The 22,497-nt window shown below is 40.6% G+C and overlaps 1 protein-coding gene across 1 annotated transcript in view; it reads right to left on the bottom strand.

The window, feature by feature from the left end:
* grid2 (glutamate receptor, ionotropic, delta 2) overlaps positions 1-22,497 on the bottom strand; it is a 539,815-nt gene that overhangs the window by 8,067 nt on the left and 509,251 nt on the right. The window contains exon 15 of the mRNA XM_080893112.1: positions 3,091-3,331. Coding sequence (XP_080749238.1) covers positions 3,091-3,331 — 241 coding nt within the window. The remainder of the gene's footprint in view (positions 1-3,090; positions 3,332-22,497) is intronic.

Raw genomic sequence — 22,497 nt, 5'->3', positions numbered from 1 at the left:
TCACCGCAGCTTGTAGTCAGCTTAATGACACATTATACCAGATGCATGGAAAACTTCCCATATGACCTTATAGCTCGCTCTTACATATTCAGAAAAGAGCACAAAGCCCTTCATAACATTAGCAAATCAAGCCTTAAATTGATTAAGTCTTTAAAGAGGAAAGAATCAACACTGAGACCGAATGTAACTGTGCAATTACATTGATCAGTGGACGAGGAGCCTGAAGGATGTGTAATAAACACAACTAAACATTTGTTCCCATTGAGCCGTTGCAGGTGCTATATTGGAGTGAAGTGAACAAAGGTGCTATAAGTCCAACTTTCAGGTTTTGTGCCAAACAGTCTCGTGCACATTAGCCGATGAGGCGCATTGTTCAAACAACAAAACACCCCTCTGCTCTCCTCTAGTGTAATTCTGCCCTTCATGTTACAGGACATCACCATTTAAGTTACTAAATTACCATAACTAGAGAGAATTTAGATATTGTAGCGATGCAGTAATTTTCTGATGACATATCAATGTTCTCCACATTCACTTAATGATTTATAGAGTTTTCAAGCTAAAACTTTCAACTAATTGACTTTCCAGATGAGTAGTGTTATTGGTGTTTTATCATGAAAAGTAACCTGAACAGTCTCTAAATCATCCTGACTGTACAGTCACAGTTTCCACTCCCCCTCTATTTGTCATTTTTTCCAAATTATTCTTAGCGGAATTTTAAATTAGCGTGACACCGGTGATTAAGGAGAGGGGACAGGCTTCTTTTACTTGTTTCTCGTCTTCAGAGTCACGCAGATAACAAATCAGTAGCCGAAGACATTTTTTTTCCGCAGCCCAAACATCAGTAACACATTATGTTAGACATTTCAAAACACCTCTCATCTGACTGCCAGTAAGATGTTTTTATGATGTTCTGGTTAAGAATCAATTTAGCATGAGTTTTTTTAAACCATTACATACGGGTTAACCTTAACCTGTCTTCATTAGACAGCCTCCTGAGAAAGGGGGGAAAAAGCAGCTGTTTGAAGCTGAAGTAATTTACCTGATGGGAAAAACATTTTCAGCTAAAAATTAATCTGTGCTGCTTCATGTCTCACTCTAATTTGCTGCAGATGCAAAAATAATAAACTTTTCAGCAAAAGTGAAAATATTATTTCACACATAGTTACATTTCTCTCAGTTCATCAATGGCATGTTTTGCATATGCATATATACTTATTAACAATTTCTCCTTCTGTTCTGGCAAACTGAGTTCGTGGATAAATCAGCACAGTGGTTGCAGCAATAGCTATCGCGTCTTTAAAGCAGATGAGCCTGATGAGTCTGTGTCAGGGCAAATTGTTGGATGCCACCAAATGTGGCATCAAAAGTAAAATACTACCATTTGGGCTTTTCTTTGAAGATATCAGCAGTTTTATTAATGAGGGAGCAAACAAAGCTACCATGTCACACATACCGCAGGGTTCCTACCAGAAGAAGATGTTACCAGAGTCATTTTGATTGCCTCAAATGATATTCCTGCTGAGGTGATCAACCACACACAGCCTGATTGGATATTTCACAGGGTGCTGCTGCTAATTTACAAGGTGGAGTGTTGCCACTGTTTAGTACGCTGGTATAAATATCCATGTTTAATACTGTGAGTCAGTGCTCTTTGGTCTGCAGCTTTCCAACAGGCCCTCTGGCTGTTTCTGTATTCTGCTTTTAACAGTGCCAGTGTCCTCTTTTCTCTCTCACAAAATATTAACTTAAAAATAAGTGGTTGATCATCCTGTTGACACTGATGCATTTGTGCCACTTTTATTTAGCTAACGCGATCAAAAGACCATTAATTAAGCATTAAAAATGAGGTGAGATTTCACAGGACAGCAGCTGTGGGAAACTAAATCCATTATAGGGCAAATATTCTCTAATTCTGAAAGAGTATAAAAAGAGTAATGACAACAGTTTATCAATAACCTGAGTCCAAACTGGGGTTGTATGTTTTGTATCAAATCCTGTAGAGGCTTTTGTGATGACAGAGTTAACCAGGCGTTGGTGCACGTGTGTTGGGCTTGCGATTTAACTGTCAAGATATTCATCTACTTGGACGTGTCACCCAGATCGTTGTCAGTTATTAATATTTGATTTTATTTGACATCACTATAAATTGGGAGTATACCGTAATGATGATTAAGTAGGACTAACACATGAGCGAAAAATTAACACTCACTTCAATTAACCTAAGTTTAATTTGCTGCTTAATTCAGTTTACACTGACATTCAATTTGCTTTTGGAAGACAATGTCTCTGGTTAATCATTTCGATAATTTGATGGTTACTTTAATTACAAAAACAATTGGAATTTAAAACATGACAGCATGTTTTATAAGCTAATAGTCTGTGTGTTCAGATGGTGATTGTGGGTAAAAGTAAAATGAATTGTTTTTTTCCCTCCACTGAGCTTCTGAAATCGTTGAAGTCGTGATTTACCTTTTTTGTTTTCTACCATTGTAGAGCTTTATATTCACAAGACTAAGCAAAAGATCAATGCCAGTTATATTACTGGAGAGCTAATAAAGGACTTCCAAAATTCTTTTTGACAGATTATGCAAAAGCATAGCAAATAATGCAGTTACAATGTGCGCCATAGAAAGTGTATTGCTGACACTGCTTATGTGCAAATTCACTTTAGGGGAAGTAACGTTGTGAACGAGGGTGATTTTCAGCAGTTTTGGGGGCTGTTAGAGTTCACGCCTCCCTTATTATGAAGTCTCTGCTCATGTGTTTGGTGCTCCTGCATCCCAAACTGGAGGGATTTGTTGATAACTTTAATTACATAATTATTTAAAGTCTAAACTTTTTGTTATATCCTTCTCCCCTTTCTTTAGCTTGACCTGTAAGTAAACCCATCCCCCATTCCATCAAAGTCTCTCTACTCTCACTTTACACTTTTTTCCCTGTCTTGATCCATCCATTCCCTTTGTTCAACCTATTACATATTTATGCTTTTCCCTTTTCACGGGATGAAAAGAGGTAGAATCTATTGTAGGTCCTGTACCTCCTGCTATATCATTGCTCCTCCTTTCAGTCACTCATCCATCACCCTACCTCCTTGGAGGGGACCCTGGATCCCTTCCTTCGTGACCACCAGCTTTCCACCATGGCAATGAGACAGGAAAGCACCACGCCAGCAGCCAGGACGCAGAAAACGCCAGCAAAGCTGTGGATATCAAGGGCACTGCCACGCTGTCGTGTCTGGACTGAACTGTAGAGGTCACAGGGGCTGTCCTTGGGCCACCACTTGAGTTTTAGTATATCCATGTCACCGTTCTGCTGGAGTTCCAAGATTCTAGGATATAGGCAAGGAAGGCAGGCATGTTAGTCATAAAATTATCCATCCATACTTTAAATAAGTACTTCAAAATCTCTGTTTAGGCATATTCAAATTTCTGGCAAATGGAAAATGTCAACACACACAAAGTTCATGTAAAAAAAAGAAAAGGAAATGTTCAGCAAGCCAGCAGCTACACAGAATTAGACTAATTAAGTAACTGATGGTATCTGAGCGACTTTTTAATGATTAAAGAGTGCAATCAAACACACAGCATGTTTGCATGTCACACAACCTGGCGACACTGCAGCGTTTCCTGCAGCTGCTGTAACTCCTCTCTTCCATTTGAGGGCAGTGTTTGCCAATTGAAATTCGCCCTGATCCCTGACAACCATATTGGGCTGTCAAACTCATTATGGCTAACATTAATATGTTTTGCAGCACAGCGAGAGTACACTGTCACAATGTCATTATGCAGCCTAGCTTTAGTCTCACGATTGATGGCTTCAGAGAGGATACAGCTCAGAGGTTGATGGGGTCCCTCTGTTAGCCTTCAGCTTATTATTTAACTGGGTCGTTCATTTCAGTTTGGAGGAGAGCTGCAGACACACAAGCGTATAGATATTTAACAGGTAATCTGGCGAGGAGTAGAGAGGGGCACAGAAAAAGAGAAAGAGAGGAGTTTGGGAATATGCATATCCAGTACCTTACAGACACATACACACTAACACAGAAAACAAATAGATTCATCAAAGACAAACTAAGCCTCCACACTGACTGGCACCAGGATTGTGAATGCACAACCAGGCGTGCACAAAGGTCGCACATTTGACTGCCACGCATGTTCAAACTGATTCGGGATTCATACATGTGCACATCAAGACAGATGCTTGCAATTATCTGCAGAACTTCCTGAGGGCAAACGCCTTTCTTGCAATTTCAATGGTCACACAAACGTCAGTGCCCATCTCCCCTCTTCGTTTTTTTCATCACACAAAACGGACAGAAATCAATCAAGAAATGCAAATGAGCACCGCAGTTAGTTTACATAATTAATTTCATTCACAATACCTAAAAAAAACAAAAACCCAAACAACATAGATCATTTAGATGTAAATCAGGTAAACATGCACGGCACGTCGCGTTATAGCAACGCCACTCTCATTTAGGGATGTTTTCTATGCTGGTGGGAATGCGTGGCACTGTACAGTTGCAATGGCAGCTATGACTGAAATTGATGGGGTGAAAAAAAAGGAAGGAAGAGAAATGAAGAGGAGAGGAAGAAAATAAGACAACAACAAACTAATTTGAACAGCAAATCCACCGACAGTCACTCGAATGAGAGATCATGTCCGTCAACTGTCGACTTGATTGTGCAATTGTTCGGCTCAAATCAGCGCAGATTAGTGCCATGATTAGATAAGACTTTGATAGTAATGATGCGGATTAGTCACTCAAATCGAACCGATCTGCATTGATAGCCATTATAGTAAACAGACACTACTGGCCTAGTCACGTCCTGGTTGTAAAACTCTCTCATCACATATCAACCGTGCATTTGTTTTCTTCTTGGTAACACAGCCTGCTCTGCTTCTTTTCCTTTCAAACATGTTATTAAACTACTTTTAGACTATGATATTGTATAACACAGGACTCCCAAATTGCTTCATGCTTGACCACTCCCTGCCCCCTTCTGAGTTAGACTCCTGATTGCTGAAGGAGCAATAGCCCCAAAACACTTCACTGTTGCATGCAGGGCGCACTGCTGAACTGCAAGTTAGCATGCCTAAGATTAGGTTGTTGAACCGAGCCCTTGTTTTGATTATTTTATTATTATTTTTTGTTTATTACACACATGGTCACACAGGAAAGAGATGCAGCAGATGCCAACTTTAAACAGGATCAGAACATCAGGACAGAAAAGCAAATATACAACAGAAAAAAGGCGACCTGAGTAAACACAAAATGTGAGTTTTAGATTATAATAATTACATCTATCGATGCCAAAAGGCAAGTGTGAAAAACCAATCGGCCCTTGAAAGTAATAACTAGTTCAATCAGACAGTTTACTTTTGAAATGATTCATTTCTGCATGAGAACATAGTTGCAGGTTAGTGACAACGTCACTGCCAGGAAACATGGAGGACATACAAATTGGTGGCTGATGAGAAATTATTTCCAAGTGCCTACAGACAGATTCTGTGGTGGAGAAGGGGTTGAAAGAGCCGACAGAGGCATTGTCTAGTCACAGGGATGGATGGGAATACACACAGCCTAAAGAAAATGCTAAATTGGGAGTATATGCTTGGTATATTACATAAACAGAGTGAGGCACGTTACGTGGTTGTGATGCAGCACAGCTCGACTTGTCTTGCCTGAACTGACTTGGAGGCTTTGTTCCATTTGTGGCACCTTTAACAGCAACAACTGCAGCTGAATACTGTCGGACATTGTTGGTGGGTTTGGGGCCCACTCTTCTCATAGTTCTGCAGCACAGGTTTGTGAAAATGAAAGGCTCTTTTGAGGTTACACCACAGCATTTCGCTGGGGTTCAATTCTAGACCTTAAGCCACCCCCAAGCGTTAATTTTATTCCCAACTCAGTCAGAGGTGGACTTGCTCTCATGCTTGTGATCATTGTCTTGCTGCATAACTGATTTGCGCTTGAGCTTTAACTCGCCCACTAATGATCTGATGTTATCCTTGAGGATTTTCTGCCAGAGAGCCAAATTCATGTTTCCCTCAATTATGGAGAGTTGCCCTGGCCCTGAAGCAGTTACTCCTACCTCTGTGTATGTCTGTAAGTATAATGCGCTTTTTATTTGTATAAAATTCTGTGTAGTCTGTGGTGTACAGCATATGTAGCAGGGGCTCCTGTCTTCTAAGTACTTCACCTCAGAAAATTCTCCCAAAACATATCAGACAAGCCTTCATTTTTTTCTGGGATTGAAGTGGTGTTCAATTCACCACTCTGTCATTTTGCCCAGTGTCTGTTGGATAGTGGAAACATGAACACTGAGATTTACTGAGGTGAGAGAGGCCTGTGCTTGCTTGGATGTTTTCCTTGTATCTTTTTAGACTTCCTGGATGAGGCACCGTGGCGCTTTTGGAGGAAGGCTGGCCACTTCTCAGAAGGCTAACTATTGCTCCAAGTTTTCTCAGCTTTTGAATAATCTCTCACACTGTGCACCGTTGGAGTCCAAAAGTCTCAGACATATTTTTGAAAGCATTCCAGAAGATGTGTTTCAGACATCTTCTTCCCTGTGTCTGGTGGATTTTTATTTGTTTTTTGTTTATTTGGTGTTGGTGTGCTACAGGTGGGACCATTTAGCATACACCATGCTTCTGAAAATTGTCTAATTAACTAATGAAGAGGGCTGGTAGTAATCAGGCCTGGATTTGTCCAGTTGAGCAGCAACCAGTTATCAATGCAGTGCCCAATTAATTTTCTTTTGGGAAAAAAAAGTGAGTGAAAGTAACATTTCTGCTTCAAATTTAAAACTTGTATTTTGTACTTACCAGGTTGGGTATGTTTAGGCTAGATGTAGTTGGAGTCATATAGGAGAAGACAGAGAAAAAGAATAAGAGGAGGCTACTTCTGGATTCTCCCTTGGGTCGTCACAGCAGGTAGCTCTGCATGTTTGTCATATTTTACACTGGATGCCCTTCTGGATGCAACCACAAAGGGGATTATAGGGGTTATATATTGATGTATATTTAATGACAAATGGAGTGATATTGTGCACTTTTAACTGTAGCTATAGGTATACTAAGTCAGCCAGTTATTCAACAACATATCACTCCTAAATATTTGTTGTTGTGGTTTCAGATATGGATTCACTTTTGTTCCATGAAGATGAGGGTTTTACTGCGAAAAGCTTTTTGTGTGCGCTGGAACTTGACAGTTATCCCTCAATGCCACAACGAGTCAGGACTCTTTCACTGTGATATTTTTTATTTAATGGACAGATTATCTGAGGCAAAGCCATTTGGGCAGTTAAACATTGTTTTATGAATGAGAACCTTATGAAAGTGTCAAGACCTACATCATATTTTTGGAAAATTTGACAGCGGTATGCTGTCACTCATATTACGCCCATTGCTTTTAAAGTTTTATTGATTGTGGGAAGGACATACTGTTAGGATGCCTGGGTCGTCGACCCAGGGTTTTTGAGTTTACGATATTATTTATACTGTCTAGTTTTTGGTTTCTTTAAGTTCTGTCTTATGGCTTAGGTCTCTGTCTTCTTTAGTTGCTCTGTCTCCCCTATCACCTGCATCCCCTTGTCTAGTTCGCGTCTATATGTGTATCCTAAGTTCCTATATCCCCGTGTTCAGTCAGTGTTTGTGTCTGCCCTGTTCCCACGTCTCTGTTCCCTTTGTAGTGCCTGCATATGAGTCTGTGTCTTTGTTCAGTCTGTGTTATGTGTTTCCTGTTTTACTTTGAAAGTCCATGTCTGATGTTAAGGTGTCTGGTTTTGCTTCCTCTTGTCTCGTTAGGCCTGATTTGCCCCAGCTGTGTTTCCCTCCTGTTACTCATTTCCTGATTGCTCCCTCTGTGTATTTAAGCCCTGTGTTTCTTAGTGTCTGTGTCGCGATCTACCGTTTACCAAGCTGTGTGTTCTGTCAGTCCGCCGGTATTAGTTTATTTTTTTGATCGTTTCCAGTTATGTTATATTTGAGTTTAACATTAAAACGTTTTTTTGAGTTTACATCTGTCTCTGGAGTCTGCACCTTGGGTCCTTTTCCTGTCTGCACACAGCCGCACCCAACACATACAGTCATGTGAAAAAAGAAAGCTTTCACAGGACTCAATGCAGTCCTACACCCTTACTGCTTCTATAGCAATTAAGAGGAAAGCAGCCAGGTGCTGATAATGAAACAAACTTAATTAACTGGACATCAGGAAGTGTGACCACCTCTGTAAAAGCAGAAGTTTTGGAGGTTTGCTTGTCTGGAGCATTCAGGTGTGTGTTAACACAATGCCACAACCTTCCTAACAAATTGACTCCAAGGTCATCCTGTGAAATGCACAGAGAAATTGTAAGAAACACAAAAGCAACTCTATAGGTCTCAGTTAGCATGTTAAATGGTAAAGTTCATGACAGTACAATTAGAAAAAGTCTGAATAAGTATGACATGTAAGGGAAACCAGGAAAAAGCCTATTTTCTCTAAAAAGAAATAACTTGCAATGTTGCATCTGAAGAAACCACAAGACTTCAGGAACACAGTGGTGATAATGTGAGCTTGTTTTGCAGCCACAGGACCTGGACACCTTTTAGTCACTGAGTTCTGCAGCACCAAAGGATTCTCGGGTCAAATGTGAGGCCATCTGTCTAAAGCAACAGGAGAGCAATCTCAAGCACAGCAGCAGATCTACAACAGAATGGCTGAAAAAGGAAGCGCCGAGGTCCAGACCACAACTCTATTGAAATGCTGTGGCAGGACCTTAAGAGAGCTGTGCATAAATGAATACCTGCAGTGTTATAAAGATGAGTGGGCCAGAATTCCTCCACGGCAATGCGAGAAACTGATAAAGTCACACAAAAAATTTCAAGTTATTGCTTAATCCCACACTGTGATCTTACTCGTAATATAGACAATAATACTGAGATAAGAGTTTAAAATGACACCCAGTGAAGATATTTATATTCATCCACTTCCTCAATCTCCTTTTAATGAATATTTTAAAAATGTCAAACGTCTCTCCTTTAAAGACAAGCACATTAACACTCTTGAGGTTCAATGCCAAGCAGTTGTTCTGTTTTCAAAATTTAAACAACATCTTTACCATTTTGTTCTCAGCCGTTGAAAGCATCGCAGCTTATAAAAGTTAAAGCAAAGCATTTTTCCCAAGAGAAACGTTGCGCCTTTCATACTGTACTGACCCTTTTTATCTGCCACTCCAACAACAGATGCTTTACACACACAGAGGCGCACAAACAAGCACGCGCGCTGACAGACGGCTTCAGAGAAAGACGAATTACACACCAGGCTAATGAGATGGAATAAGAGAGATCCCACCTATCAAAGAAGGCAGGCCGTGTTTTGTCAAAATATTTCATCATTTCTCGCTTGAAAATCAGCCATCTTCTAAAGATTTCTTGTCTGAGTTCATATTGTTTCATGTCTGTTGAGAGGAGAGGCACGCTTTCTGTTTAGAGTTGCTGCTTCTTATCTCTGCTCATGAGCTGACTGTTCTTATGTGTCAAAAATGTCATGAGATGTGAGTCGCAATAAGCAGCGGCGCTACCATGTTTCATCTACTTTAACACCTGTAAACACAGTGACTATGACAGTAAATGTTACAAAAGGAGTTTTGTTGTTGACATTTGAGGGAAATTAATAACCTTGTTATCAGCGAAAAAGGACATTGAACAGTGACTGACGTCACCTCGGTATTAATACCAACACGAAAACTCAGGTGAGCTTAAATACAAGCTCCGTCAAATGCCTCTCAGCTGAGTTAAATGTGATTTTCAGATATCAATACAATGACTCACCAAATTACAACCTCTTTTCCCTCGAGAAGGATGCCAAACAAAACAATAAATAATAACTTAAGAGCTTTCTCCCCACACCAGGAGTAAAGGAATATTAGGGCTACACCACATGTATCTCTGAGTCTCTGAAGGAGGACAGAGGCAGAACAGAGTTAAGATTCAGGACAGAGTGCTTTCTCCCGTCCCTTTATTACGACCCTGTCTTCCGCGGAGCTCATCATCTATCATTCTGCACTAATTGGCCTATCAGAGTTATGCAAAGGCTGCTTCCCCGATAGGCCCTTGAATCAAACCCTAACACTGACATTCACTCGCAAGAACATGCACACACACACACATATTGGCCACATTTACATTTAGCTTACATTTATCTCATTGAGGTTAATTATCCTGGACAAATGCACACAGGCACACACGCACAGTCGCTGAATCGCAGAATACTTGCGGAAAAAGGTAAGAATTTACGACCAAGCTGATAATATTTTGCGATGCTTGCTGCCTTTTTTTTTTGTTATCCAACCTTGTCTGAGTTATGCGACTCAAACTATGAAAAACATCTTTACTCGTCAAACTCCAGGACCCTTTAAATGCTGACGTCAGACTAACATTTTCATTTGTAAATAGAATATTGTCAATATAGCTCTTGTTCCGATGATGTGTCAGCGCCTTCAGAATCTGTGAGTTCGGAATGACAAACTCACAGATACTTAATAACTCGTATGCTTACTTTTCACCACACAGCTCCAAACTGCTGTGGTCACATTTAGACGCAAAGCAAGGCATACTTATGTGTGAGAAAGTGGGCATGGCGATGTTCATTTTTAAGCAAACAGAAGCAGTTACCACTGTTCTTCATTCATCTCCATCCCGTTCCTGACCGGGAATATGAAAGGCCACTGTGACTGCCTGACAAAAAAATGGGTTGAGTCAAAGGGCTCCCGCAGTACACCATCTGTTTCACGCTCTAATTTAACCGTCTCACCAAAGAAACATATCTTCCTTAAAAATAAATAAATAAAAAGGAATTTGCCAGTGTGAGCAAAATATACATCAACTCAGTTGGAAGTGTGGCCTATTCACAAAGTTGCCTTGAAACAATAATAAACTAAAGGGATCTGTGAGCAGTTAATTAAAGTATTAAACTGTGTGTGTCACAGCATGCACATCCTCATGAAATACCTGCTGTATCACACTGAGTCTGATGGGAGATCATAATAAGGCTCAGTTGCCCCCTCATTTCTTTTAGCATAACATACCAGTGTGTATTTGTTTTCATCCCCCCCCTTTCCTCCAAGGTCTGTTGCATCCCCCCCCCCCCAGGGGTTCATCACTCACCACACTGCAGCCAGAGGTATCAGGAAATAGATCACTTTAATCACCCAGAATAGCATCTACTATACATCATTTAAATCTAAGGACATAGAGTACCGTTATTAGTGTCAGGTCTAGCAGTATATAATGGTGGGGCTTCCATATTAATGTCAACTACATGTTAGCATCCAATTAAATGCTTCACTGTCAGGTAAAATATATGGCATATATTGTACGCCATAAGTTCTGGATGTGTAGATATATACACATATATTTTCTTTCCTAGTAACAGTGTATATTTACACATGGTATGTGTTTATGGGGCGTCTCTGAGTGTATCTGCGAAACAGCTGGTGTGCTGTAAGTGCGCATTAACACCGTGTGTGTAATGAGTTATCACCTTGCTTTAAGATCGTTGACTTTGACTGGGGAGATCTATAATGGCTTTAACACTCCCACTGGTTGTTAAAGCAAATGAGCAAGGGTTTGCTCCATGTGATGGGGGCAACTGTTTGCTTCTACGTGTGTGTGTGTGTGTGTGTGTGTGGGTACAAGTATGTGCGCGCTCTGTCACTGGCTCCCTGTTCTCTCTGCAGTGGCCATTACTGTGTGTGGACTAGGTGTTGCCATGGCAACTCTATGGCAGCAGCCTTGATGCTGGGATGATCACACATTATTAGTTGACTCAAACTGAAAAAAAGAAGGAACACCATAGTGATTTGGATAAAGGACCAAGGGGCAGAAGACAAGAATAAAGAAAAGGGGGGCGAAAAGAAAAATGTTTAAGTTGAGAAAAGCCTGAGAATTCTGTCAAACGACAACACACAATCAAGGCAGAAATATAACGAGATCACACACAAGAAGAGAGCTAGAGTGTGGAACAGTACAAGAAGAAAAGCGTTCAGCAACACGTTTAATGTGGGCACATACTTAAAAAGAAGGAGAGAAAGACAGCCACAAAGGGCACAGGCATTTGCAAATCTTCTTTTTGTTACGAAGAAACACTCCTGGGCGGTTTTGTGATTCTGTCTTTGTGAGGATAAATCTGAACTTTTTATTCTGATTACAAGTTTGGTGGGTACAGTTTGAGGATGCATTTTCTTAATGTCTGTCTTCTCAGGTGTAGATGTGCAGACCCAGATTTTAGCGTCACACTGCAAATGCAAAAATACCTCTGATGGGAGTGGAAAACTTCTGCTAACAGTAATGACCAGCTTCATACCGAGAGCACTGCAAATTAGCGGGTCATGAACAAGCAGGCTGGGCGAGGGGTGTATTAAGATGCAAACAAAACTAACACGGTGGAAAAGCAGGTTTTACATACGGGCTATTCTCTGATAACAGTGTGGCAGTTCAGTTCGGTGAGAGGCAGCTGAAGGAGAATCAATATGTTTTTTTTTATATAAGGGCAAGCACCTGTGATAGAAATAGCAAAGGACTGTATGTGTTGCTGAAGACTGAGACTCATGTGGAGCACAGAATTCATCCAGAGGAGGGCTGTGCTATATATTATAAGCTATTACAACATGTAACCCTGAAGTAAAAGAGAGAATTAAACAGAAAAAATAAAATAAAAATAAAACATGAAGGTCTCTCTGTGCGACTGCCTGCAAAATAAAGAGTACTGGGATTCTCCCCCACTCTCCGACGTTACATGTTGAGCTCAGTTAAACATCTGTCCCATCAAAATACCAGGACTACTTTTCAGGACTGTGCTCCAAACATCCAGGGTGACGACTCAGTGAAGAGTTACAGGGCAGAGCCAAAGTTTTGGCACTGTGCTCTAAGCTCTGAACCATCCAGCCATGCCAATTATACACTGACAACATTTCCCCCTCTCATTCCAAATAAAAGAAAACTTCTACCTGTAACTATCAAAACTATTCCAGATGCAAAATGTGGCAGGATTTTTTTCTGGCATTTGCGAAGCACAATTTACAGTAAATTCCATGTTTCTGTGATTTATTTAAATATTCCCTTTCCAAACTTTTTCACTCTGAAAGGGAAAACATAGACATAAAAAACACCCGTCGCCACCTTTCAGATGCAAAACTGACCCTAAACGAGGGTTATAGTCAGGCGCAGACCTTTAGTACAAACAAGCCACCATATGCACAAACACTGTTTTACACATTTAATCTCCCTTTCCCACCCGAAGGGACCTGCACCGTGACTAAGCTGTGTCTGTTAAAGGAAACGTTTTCCATTTTCATAAGGTCACCAAACATGGTACAGTGTAAAGAGGCTGTCTTTTACTACTACGAGACTATAATTTAATCTCTATTTTAGAGTTTTGAGACTTCATTCAGGCCTGGGGATTTTGGCTCATGATATTCCAAAATTCTCTCAAGTGTTTGCCGTCCATAGAGCCCTAGGCTATTTAATTTGGCCTGACATTTCCGTTGCTGTAACTCATTTGGACAGATTTGAAGATGTTTTTCCAGGTGGTAATAGCGCGAGTTAGGCTAAAGAACTGTCATAAAAAACTAAAAAACCCTGCATATTAACTTTAATGGACTTAAAAGTAATTTCCTTGTGCTTGATTTAGTCAAAAACCCAGTCAGAGTTTGAATATGTCCAAAATATATCACATTTAAAGTTAAATTACCTGAAAAGAGAGCTTTTACAAGTTAATCTGACAGCATTGTCTATTTGTAACTGGTTTAATAGGCTGCCCCTAATGTTAGAAATTAGATCCCTAGTGTGGTGAAAATGGACTGTTCAGAGATGTCACACTGTGCTGCTGCACCACTGCTGGGGTATGGGGACTGTCTTTCGAACTCAAATGGATGGCGAGGCTGTTCCAAACAGAGACTACAGGCTACAAAGTGAGTTTTGAAAGCCTGTTATCTCAGCACCTGGCAAACTGATGGTTGAGTCACTGGTATTGATCAACTTAGCTTTCAACCCCGTCTAGATATATTAGGGCTATTTTCTGCAATGGGATGATAAAAATCTCACTTACTGCCCTTTAAATGCGCTATAACTTCATATATTGTGTTGATTCTGCAGTCTTCCCCAGGCCCATCCATAAGGAGCCTATAAATGCAGGCGGTGGCCCAAGATTTACATTCCTAGTAGCAGATTTTACTGCAGCTGTAGCCAGTTAAAATGCAGAGCAGTGAGAGTTAGATGATCAAGAATAATGTGAAACACTTCAGTGAATTTCAGAGCTTGCTACATAGACTTAACTGTTTCTGTAAGAGGGGTAAAGGCAGAGTGCATCATTTTGGAGCACACTAACATCTGTGGAGCGGTGAAACATGTCTGCAGTAGTTCTATGAACATTCATCTCCTGTCACCTCTGTAGCAAACACAATTTTAAGTTGGAGACAATGAAAGGTAGAAGTCGTAGTGAAGTGAGAAGTGGGAAAAAAAAAGAATTTGAAGATAGGGGGGAAGAAACCCAAGTGAGAGAAAATGAGAGGGGTGCAAAAACCCTGGCAGTGTGTTCTGGCTGAATGGATGACTGACAACAGAATCATACAATGGAGGTAAAGGGGGAGCACAGGTAGGAAAGTAGAGGAGACAGAATAGTAAGAAGGTAGCCAAGAAGGGTAAAGAGAGAAGAAAAGACAATGATGAGTGAACAGAGGAAGAGTGTGGAATGAAATGAGCGGAGAAGGGGTAGTGGAGGGAGATGAGAGACAGAGGTGTTATTCTAAAATGAGTTTGTGGCTCACAGACGACTGCTGACTGTCAGCTCCTTAAATGAGAACAACATTGGTTTGACAGCTCACTTACTAGCTTAACACAAAGCTGGCAGCATCAGCGGGCCCCTAGCCGCCGCACTCGTGTTAGACCCATAAGAATACACGATTGAGAATAATGTCCATATAATAAAGACGAAAAGTAGTTTCTCTGTAGTTTTGATGAGCGCGGGGTAAGAAATGTTGCCTTAAATGTTTTGGCTTGTCTTAGAAAAGATGTGAAAGGTGTGCACTAAATCACAACACTAGCTTGAATTGCCATCAGCCCATTAGATGTTCGATCTCAGTTTTAATTATTCCCGTAGGCGCCCTTGTGGACCTACTAGTAGGGCAGAAGGTGCATTGTCATCCATTCTGATCACAGATAAACAGAAAGTATTCTGCTTTACAGATATGCTACCTCTTGCAGACGTGAATTAGTACATAGCTTTCTACCTTTCACTTCATAATGTGTGTATTTTAACCAAAATCCTGATATTTTTATAAACCTAAAGAGTTTGGGTGACTGAATTTAACCAAACAAAACTTAAGTCTATTCATCCAAATTAGGGATTCACCCTGGACAGGTCCATCACTGGGTCAGCAGACCATTCATTCTTGTATTTACACCTACAGACAATTCAGAATTAACCCAACAATCATGTGTTTGGACATGGTTAGAAACCATGCAGACTCCATTAAGATGAAACCTTAACTGTCTATATTTCAGTTACTTCGGGTAGGTGAGATTCACACACTGATTAGGGATGTCAGCCTTCAACTTGAGAGCTTAACTCAAAGATGCAGCAAACAACCCACCCAAGTATTCTTAAATGCTGAATCACCACAGGTAAAGGCCTACTGAAGCTGTTTATTTTGACCTGTGTGTGGAAGGTGTGTAGGGGAATCAATAAAACATTGGATCACTCTCGCTGCATCACATCGTGTTTCTCTGTGACCTGCCTTAGAAAAACAAGCCAAAATTGTCAGAATATATCACAAGGAGGTAAAAAAAGTCAGCTTCAAACTGATGTGTCACATTCACCTTGTTGAGTTGTAAAAATCTCACTTTTGTGAGCAGGGCCAAGACAGAGCGCCAGAGAGACTCGGCGGCTTAAACCAATCAACGAAGTGCACCTGCACCTGGACTGCACACTTGTGTTTTAGCAAAGAACAGCTGTGAGAAGCTAAGACTGACCCACCAGCACACATCAATACCGCAACTTCTAGGTAGTCTGTTTATTCAGCCACAGAGTACTGGTCATCTCAGATAGAAGAAATATTAGTTCAGCACTGTTGGTGCATAGATTTGCTACAGAGCTAGATTCTTCATGTCAACTATAAAAAGAAGAAACCCAGAAGTCTCACCAGTGACCTTGCTAGGCATAGATCAAGCATTTTAACTGCCTCATTCTAGCAGCAGAGATGGCACACTGCTCTGCCTCACGTTTAAGATCACTGTGTCATCTTTGAGAGGCTGGGAAAACACACAGAGCATGGCAACACGCCATAACATGGGAACTCTGCAGGGAAAGAAACAGGATGATGTTAAAGTACGAGACTATCCTACTGCGAGCCACCAGTGATAATCATCAAGCTGCTCTGATTGCTCCGGCAGTTAACAGTGGCTTCAGTTGCAAGGAAACGTTTTTTCATTACGATCGAAGCTTTCGCATCAGCTGCTCACACTTAGTCCGATCAATGTGACGTGCACAAAAGGGATCAATACTTTATGCATTTATCTTCTTCAACAGCTACTCTATCTCAGTGGCACGTGCTTTATCATTTGGAGAAGAATATGTCCACATTTATGGAGGAAGGAACGCAGGTTGGAGGGCACGTACAGGGAGCAGCCTGAAAGCAACGAGGCTCAGTTGTTTACACAATATAATTATTCAGTGGAACTACTCCATTGAAACATTTCAAATTTCCATCTTTGTTTATTTTATTTGACTGAGTCGTTCATATGAAGCATTTTGTTTCTGTTTTGGCCTCATAATCACAATATAAGGCCCCATGTCAACACAGATATCGCTTCTACAATGAATCCCGAGGACTGGAGTGAGGGAGGTTATTCACCCTTGGGTCTCTGGTCCCTCAAGTAAAGTTTGCTAAGCTTAATTATACCAATTAGCACCCTCAGGGTTCAATACACATTCATACACACTGTCAACAAAATTTTCAATTAAGGACCATTAAGCCACAGTTGTGTTCACGAAGTGAAACAGATTATCGAGCTGAACTATGATAAACAACGCACAGAAGTAAAACAGCCATTAACTGTCATTAACATATCGAGAAAGAAACAGGGTAAGAAAAAAGACCTTCATCGTTAATTGATGAATGATTTGCAAAGATTAAATGAATGCATGGGCTGAGTTTGACTGAGAAATGACAAAGAGTGACAGTTACAGACTGAGAGAGCTTAGACAACTTAGACTTGGGCTTAGACTGTCACCTGACATTAAATCACAATGTGTCATAAACACATACAAACACATAAATTTCAAAGACAAACAAGGGTTTCTTTAGAAAAGACTTTTTTTGGGTGTGATTTCCATGCAGTGAAAACTAAGGGCTTTAGAGCCTCCAGCTTTACTGGAGCTTAGTGAGTACAACAGAAAGAGCGATGCAGTGAATCAAATAACCAGCATGTAGCTTTTGGTTTCTTTGGCAGAAGCCTTGATCAAGCCTAATCACGCTTGTCGCTCAAGGTATTATGCTACTACAAAGACACCAAAAAGATCAAAGGCACAGTTCTCAAAATAAAATAATTTCTGTTGTTTAAAATCTGAACTTTAAAAACTGATTATACACTATTTGGAGGGTATTCATCGAGTGAATGCATGACAGCTGCTGGTGCATTTGAAACTTGTGCTGTTTGCAATTGAAATTGCTTTTGAAATGAACTAATCAATATGAAAGAGAAAGATGAGGGAGAGAGCATGAAAAAGAGACTCAGATAAAAACGTCAATACTTAACGGGGCCCCAAAAATCAAACCAGCAAGTAAAGCTAAAATACAATTTTCTCACTAAGAATCTAGGTGAAAGTTTTCTTTGGAAAAGGACTTGACCCACAGGCCTTAGATTATTCTTTTAATACAGAGTAATACAGTACAGTTGGTTACACACTGTAACCATAGATTCTGTGTGTATAAGCATAAGCTGCTAAAAGTTGGAGCTATTGTGTTTATCCCTCTGTGCCTGTCCAACCTTCAAGACTTTCTTTCATGTCCTTGTGTTCTGTAAGTCAGCGTTTTCTTTCTGACACAGGGGGAACAAACACAGCTTACAGCCTAATGAGTTGGTCTGTCATCACAGAATCTGGGCTTGCTGTAAGTAAGTATTATGCACATGCTAATTCCTCTAAGAGCTGTCGTTATTAGGATAAGGCATGTGGTCAACATCCCACCACGACACCAGTGTTTCCTAGTGGATAACACACACACAAAACAATACGCTACAATAAGGTATTGAAATAAGGTTGGGTTTGTTTTTTTTCATGATAATTTACTATGTCAGTCCATGTGTGGAAAGAAAAAGAGTGAAAATTAGACTCCTTTGCCACAACACACCTGCAACAGCAGGGGAGAGTGGGGCATTACACACTGCGCAGTTCACTAATCCATGATGGGATTAGAGGAACACCTCTTGGCACGTGCATAAAAAGGGTGAGATTTGACAACATATTACGAGCTGTCAAGTATGCATAAAAATGAGTTAGTCAGGGAAAACTAACATATATTGTGCAGATGGAAACAGATGAATGGGAATGTGAGAGACCCAAGATGCCGCTGTGCAGCTGTTCGACAACTCCATCCCACTGAGGAGGGATGTGAATGAGATAAGGTGCTCGCAAAGTGAGCACAGATGCCCTATGGAGGCTCTGTTCCTGCTGCTGTAGGCTTGTCTGATAGCTTCACACAGTCAGCGAGACATACCTCATGAGTGTACTTTGTGTTGGATAAACAGTTACATCTGTTTGATGTTAGCCATGTGCAAAATATAATGAAAAACCTGTTTATGCTCTTAAGCATGTGGAGATGGGTCACCACAGGGGATAGGGGACACAACATGAGGTCTGAGCTTCTGTCCATGCACCACTGCTGGAAAGTGCACCATTTTCCTGCATGACAGGCTTTAGTAGAAGGCTGTAGTAGAAGATCTTGCTCCTTGGATATTGGGTTCTATTAAGCAGGGAAAGGCCTGTGAAGGAAATATTGTGTGACCAGGTCAACTCCTGCAGAATGAACTCTGCAGAGTCCGAATTATGCAAGAGTATTTAATGAAGTTCAGCCGAGGAAAATAGTGTGCTTCAAGTCGTACATTATGTATGCAGCAGGTTTCAAAAGGGAGATGAGGCATGCTAACTATGCAAGGTTTTTTGTAAACTTGAAAAGAGGAGCCCGTGGCGCCTCAAATGAGATGCTGACTCATTGCCTACTCACTCATACATGCTAACAGTAAGCCACCACGAATGACCTCTGAGATCCCTTCACAGAGTTCAGATAGGAACCCCAGCTTAAACAGGAATCTCTATCAAAACTCCTGTCCATTGGGTTACCATATGTCTTTCATATGTCTTTGTAACAAGACAACTGCCACAGCTCCCCCACTAACAGCTATACTATGCTTGTTTGTTCTGGTGCCACCAGAATGAATGGGGAAGTAAGTGCAGTTCAGTGAAAATTATGCGAGGAGACAAAGGTTTCTTCACTTCCCACCAGCGACTTAAGATTGGTATATTCATCTCTAGGTAGAGAGAAATGCATCTTTGCATTCTGGTATGTCTGACACAGTTGTCCCAAAGGAGCTCCCCTGCAGAGAGAACATGTGGGATTTTTATGTATGACAAACTGGCTGCAGTGGGAGAGGAATATTAAATATGGATTTTTGGTACTGTATTTCGTTGAGGGGCAGGCAGCTAAATTGTCCTGAATTTACCTGATGTGGAGGGCTCCCAAGGGGACAACCACAACACTTTCAGGCACCAAATCCAGCAGACGTACAACAGGTAGCACATGCGCCACTCTGTGGGGTGCAACAAGTGATATTAGAGAGTTTAGCACTTTCAGTTTCACTGGGGACAACTTTGTTGTCAAGGTGGTTTAGTTCTTATGTAGATAAATGCTCAGTTTGGTGAAAAGAAGAGCGCTTTGGTTTTAAGGGGAAGCCCAGAATTCAACAATGTTGCACAAGTAAGTCTGTCAGAACTGCATCTTGGTGGTCCTGATAAACCAGCATCTGATCCCTTCCCTACACAGTAGTGCCACCTGTGTGCAATGGAAGAAACAATTGTGGGTGGGCTGCGGGACCAAGTGTACTGAAACATGGAGACCCAGGGTTAGTAATGGTTGGAGCAAACTTCCTCTTGAGGTGAGCATCTCTGCGATTTTGATGTTGTGACGGTGAAGGTCTTCTATCGTTTTGGTTCCTTGATTGTTTAGTGTAAACGAGCCATGGCTCTGTCAAGGAGTGGTCTAAACGCCTCACTTGGGGGATAAGGGGCCATCCAGCATCCTCCATCTGACTTCTGGAGAAAGCTAAAACACAAAAGTATGCTGTTGATGCTCATCGTCCACTTTGTCATTATTGCAAAGAGGCTGAAGCCGTGCTTCCTGATGTCCGTGGCTATCTCTGGGGAAAGAGCGATGGGCTAAATTGCTATGGCAGACAAGGCGAGGATAACCTCGCCACGTTTGCCCTGCAACATCTTGAGCAGCATCCGGCTTAAATTTCTGAAAAGGCTTCCCTGGGATGTAGCACCTAAGCTAGGTTACGCTTTTCCAAAAATAACAGTAGAAAACCAACGTCCTTTGGAAAATCACTGTTCTGCTTCACTGTTATGAACAACTTGTGGCAGGATAGTGGGACGAGCGACACATATATCATCTTAAAGAGGAACTCAAGATTCTTCATTACTAGGCTCGAAGGGTCCCAAAAGAGAACTGAGAAAAAGCCAATGAGTCTGGCTTGTTATTTGGATCCGACTCTACAGTAGAATGTCAAAGAATACCTCCTCTGCCTCCTGTACGAGATTATCATCAGCCATTATCATCAACTGCAGACATCTTCACCTGCAGGGGCAGTCTGATGGAGAAATCACAAAGGCAAGCAAAGCAGCTGGGTCCAAAGTTTCCAAATGGGGGATGAGGCTAGTCTGGGAGTTGGTGCACAGGAGAAAACTGATACTTCATCATCTAATTATTTGTTGATTGCTGCAGAAAATTCAGAATACAACTCACCACTCAGTGCACGTAGGGGCTGTAAGGTCACAAGAGAGCTATTGGAAAAACATGTTTTTGAAAGTGTAGCATGTAGAATTGAACTATATAATAGTAAAATGAGCAACCCAACCCCAAAAAATACAGATCAGTAATTTTCCATTATAGTCATTTGATGCTTATTTAATTAATAAAAAGATTTTTTTTTTTCTAATTTAACAAATCCTAGAGCATGAGTTCACCCTGTTTTGTCTCAAAGTTAAAACATTCATAATGAGTGAAAGCCAAAGAAAGCAGAAATGGTCACTTGTAAAGCTTGAGTCACATTGCTGATACAGTATGACACACTGCCGATTATTAAATGACTATGAAACTACTATTACTTTTCTGTCACTGATTTGACTTACTGGTTCGATTTTCCATGCTAATTGTTCAGTCAGTATAATTGTGTGTTCCTTCTCATTGCGAGTTTTATACAATTGTGTAAGTGTGACTCACAAGCACAGGCAAACCTCCTCAATTAGACCTGACCTCCTTTTTATTTTCAATGTTCAGATTATATTTGAATTTTTATTGGTCAGGTGAAAGGACAATTACATAGACTTTCATTAAATGTATTTCAGTATTTCATCTGTGTTAGCCACTAGATAGTAAAAACGTCTTTCACCAGTAGATATAGTAGATTTTTCTTTTTAAATGCATGAGACACCTCTGACAGGACAGGACAAGGCAATATACCTTCATCTCTCTTCTGCAGGTTCTGTTTACAACCCCTCTGCTGGGACTAAAATGTAAGATTTACATGAGCAAAGGCAGCTTTAAAAAACGTTTATATGTGCCCTTCACTGGTGTAATTTACTTTATCACTATCATATACATTCCCAAAGAAAAAAAAAACACTATACAATTCATTAAATTTCCCTTCAAGGTTTGCAATAACCAAACTTTCAGAAGTCAGTTCATCAAGAGTTTTTTAACTATTGCTGACAATTTTATTGTCATGAGAGCTGGGGATATAAAAGCTTGCCAGAATGCTGAAAGCATCACAACGAACTGTTTATGTGCCATATATAGTTTACCTTGTATTTACTGGGACTCGATGCGCTTTAACATCATTTAAAATAACTTTTAGTCAAAGACTACTTCCACTTCTCAACACAACACTTACTATTGCTGACTTTGATTTTTCATCTGGAAATGAAATTAACAGCAACAAAGAATATATGCACACATTGCTGGATTAAAGGCTGAATAAAGACTTTAGCCATGGTGTTAAGATACCAAAATGAAATAAAATAATTAAATAAGAGTAATAATAATCACTTCTGAATAAAGTGGCATCATGGCAAGCTACTCCAAACAAATCTACATTTGATAACACAATACTGAACCCTAACCAAGCCCTCACGGTAGGTTTCCTACTTTTGCCAAGTTATTTTGTGGAGAAACACATGAT

This window comes from Rhamphochromis sp. 'chilingali', assembly GCF_963969265.1.
Source record: "Rhamphochromis sp. 'chilingali' genome assembly, chromosome: 10".
Taxonomy (NCBI): Eukaryota; Metazoa; Chordata; class Actinopteri; order Cichliformes; family Cichlidae; genus Rhamphochromis; species Rhamphochromis sp. 'chilingali'.
This window is presented reverse-complemented; position numbering and strand designations above follow the sequence as displayed.